This window comes from Guillardia theta (genome assembly GCF_000315625.1).
Source record: "Guillardia theta CCMP2712 unplaced genomic scaffold GUITHscaffold_429, whole genome shotgun sequence".
Lineage (NCBI taxonomy): Eukaryota > Cryptophyceae > Pyrenomonadales > Geminigeraceae > Guillardia > Guillardia theta.
This window is the reverse complement of record NW_005434256.1, coordinates 7,633-8,743: the sequence shown is the minus strand read 5'-3', so window position 1 is coordinate 8,743 and position 1,111 is coordinate 7,633. Positions and strand designations below refer to the sequence as shown.

Sequence of the window (1,111 nt, the reverse complement as noted above, 5' to 3'; positions counted from 1 at the left end):
TGAAGAGCAAACGAGGCAAGAACATGGCATCATCATCATATCCATCGTTCCCGTCGCCATCATCACTCCTAGATATCCATCCTCCTCCTCCTCCTCCCTCCTCCTCCTCCTCCTCCTCCTCCTCGCAGAGATCTCTCACCTGTCGTTGACGGGCTGATGGGTGGGGGTGAAGGAACAATCGAGGAACTCGAAGGACTTAGAGCCGAAGGTCAGCACCCTGGCCTCGAAGCCGGGGGCAGGAGACTCTCCCATGGCCTGCCTGGTGTGCGCACGCAGCTTCCACCCATCCTGCATGTGAACGAATCGCAGCAGAGTCTGACCGATAAGACCGGGAGCAGGGAGCAGCTGAAACCACTTCTGCAGCCCTTTGCTCATCCTGAGCACCGTCCATTCCTTGATGTTGACCTCGATCAGGAGCAGCGCGTTGCTCGAGATCATACCCTCTGCCAGCATCCCGTTGAGACACACTGGCCCGTCCTTCTTCTCCTCCACAGCCACCTCCGCCTTTTCGACCTTGATCAGCTTCTTGGGCTTGCCCTCCTGCGATCGGATCGCCCTCAACATGACCACCATGTCCTCCTGCAGCTGCAGCAGCGTACGCTTGGACTTAAGGCTCCCCTTCTCCACAGATGCAGGACGGGGCTGTGATGGTACGATCGGGTCTAGCATCTCCACCAAGTCTCTCATCCTCTTCCTCTGCTCTACCTTCTCCAGTCGCAGCCTCTCGGCACGAGAACCCATCTGAAGACAAGTTTCATGCGGGAGGAGAGAGCGGGAGAGAGAGGGGAGGGAGAGAAGGAGGAAGAGGAATAGGAGGAAGAGAGAGAGAGGGGGCATAGGAGATAGAGATAGGCAGAGAAGAGGGGGAGAGGGAGGAGATTGGAGAGGGAGAGCGGGAGGGGAGAGGGGAGGGAGGAGGGGGGGGGAGGCGAAAAGGGGTGGAGGCGAGGGGGTCGAGAGGAGAGAAAGGTGGGAGAGGTGTGAGAGGAGCAGGGGAGAGGGGAGGGGGGGAGGAGAGGGAGGGAGAGAGGGGAGAGGGGAAGATGCGATCTAGAGGGCAGGGAGTCAAGAGCAGTTTCATCTCACCTTCAAGATCGGAGTAAAGCGAGGC

The 1,111-nt window shown here is 59.0% G+C and overlaps 1 protein-coding gene across 1 annotated transcript; it reads right to left on the bottom strand.

Annotated features, from left to right (window-relative positions):
• Positions 1–139: 139 nt before the first annotated feature.
• On the bottom strand, positions 140–837 carry GUITHDRAFT_166960 (hypothetical protein; the record flags this gene model as incomplete). Its single annotated transcript, XM_005817970.1, has 1 exon — positions 140–837. A coding segment is annotated over one exon (696 nt), but the record flags the coding sequence as incomplete, so codon positions are not given.
• Positions 838–1,111: the final 274 nt, after the last annotated feature.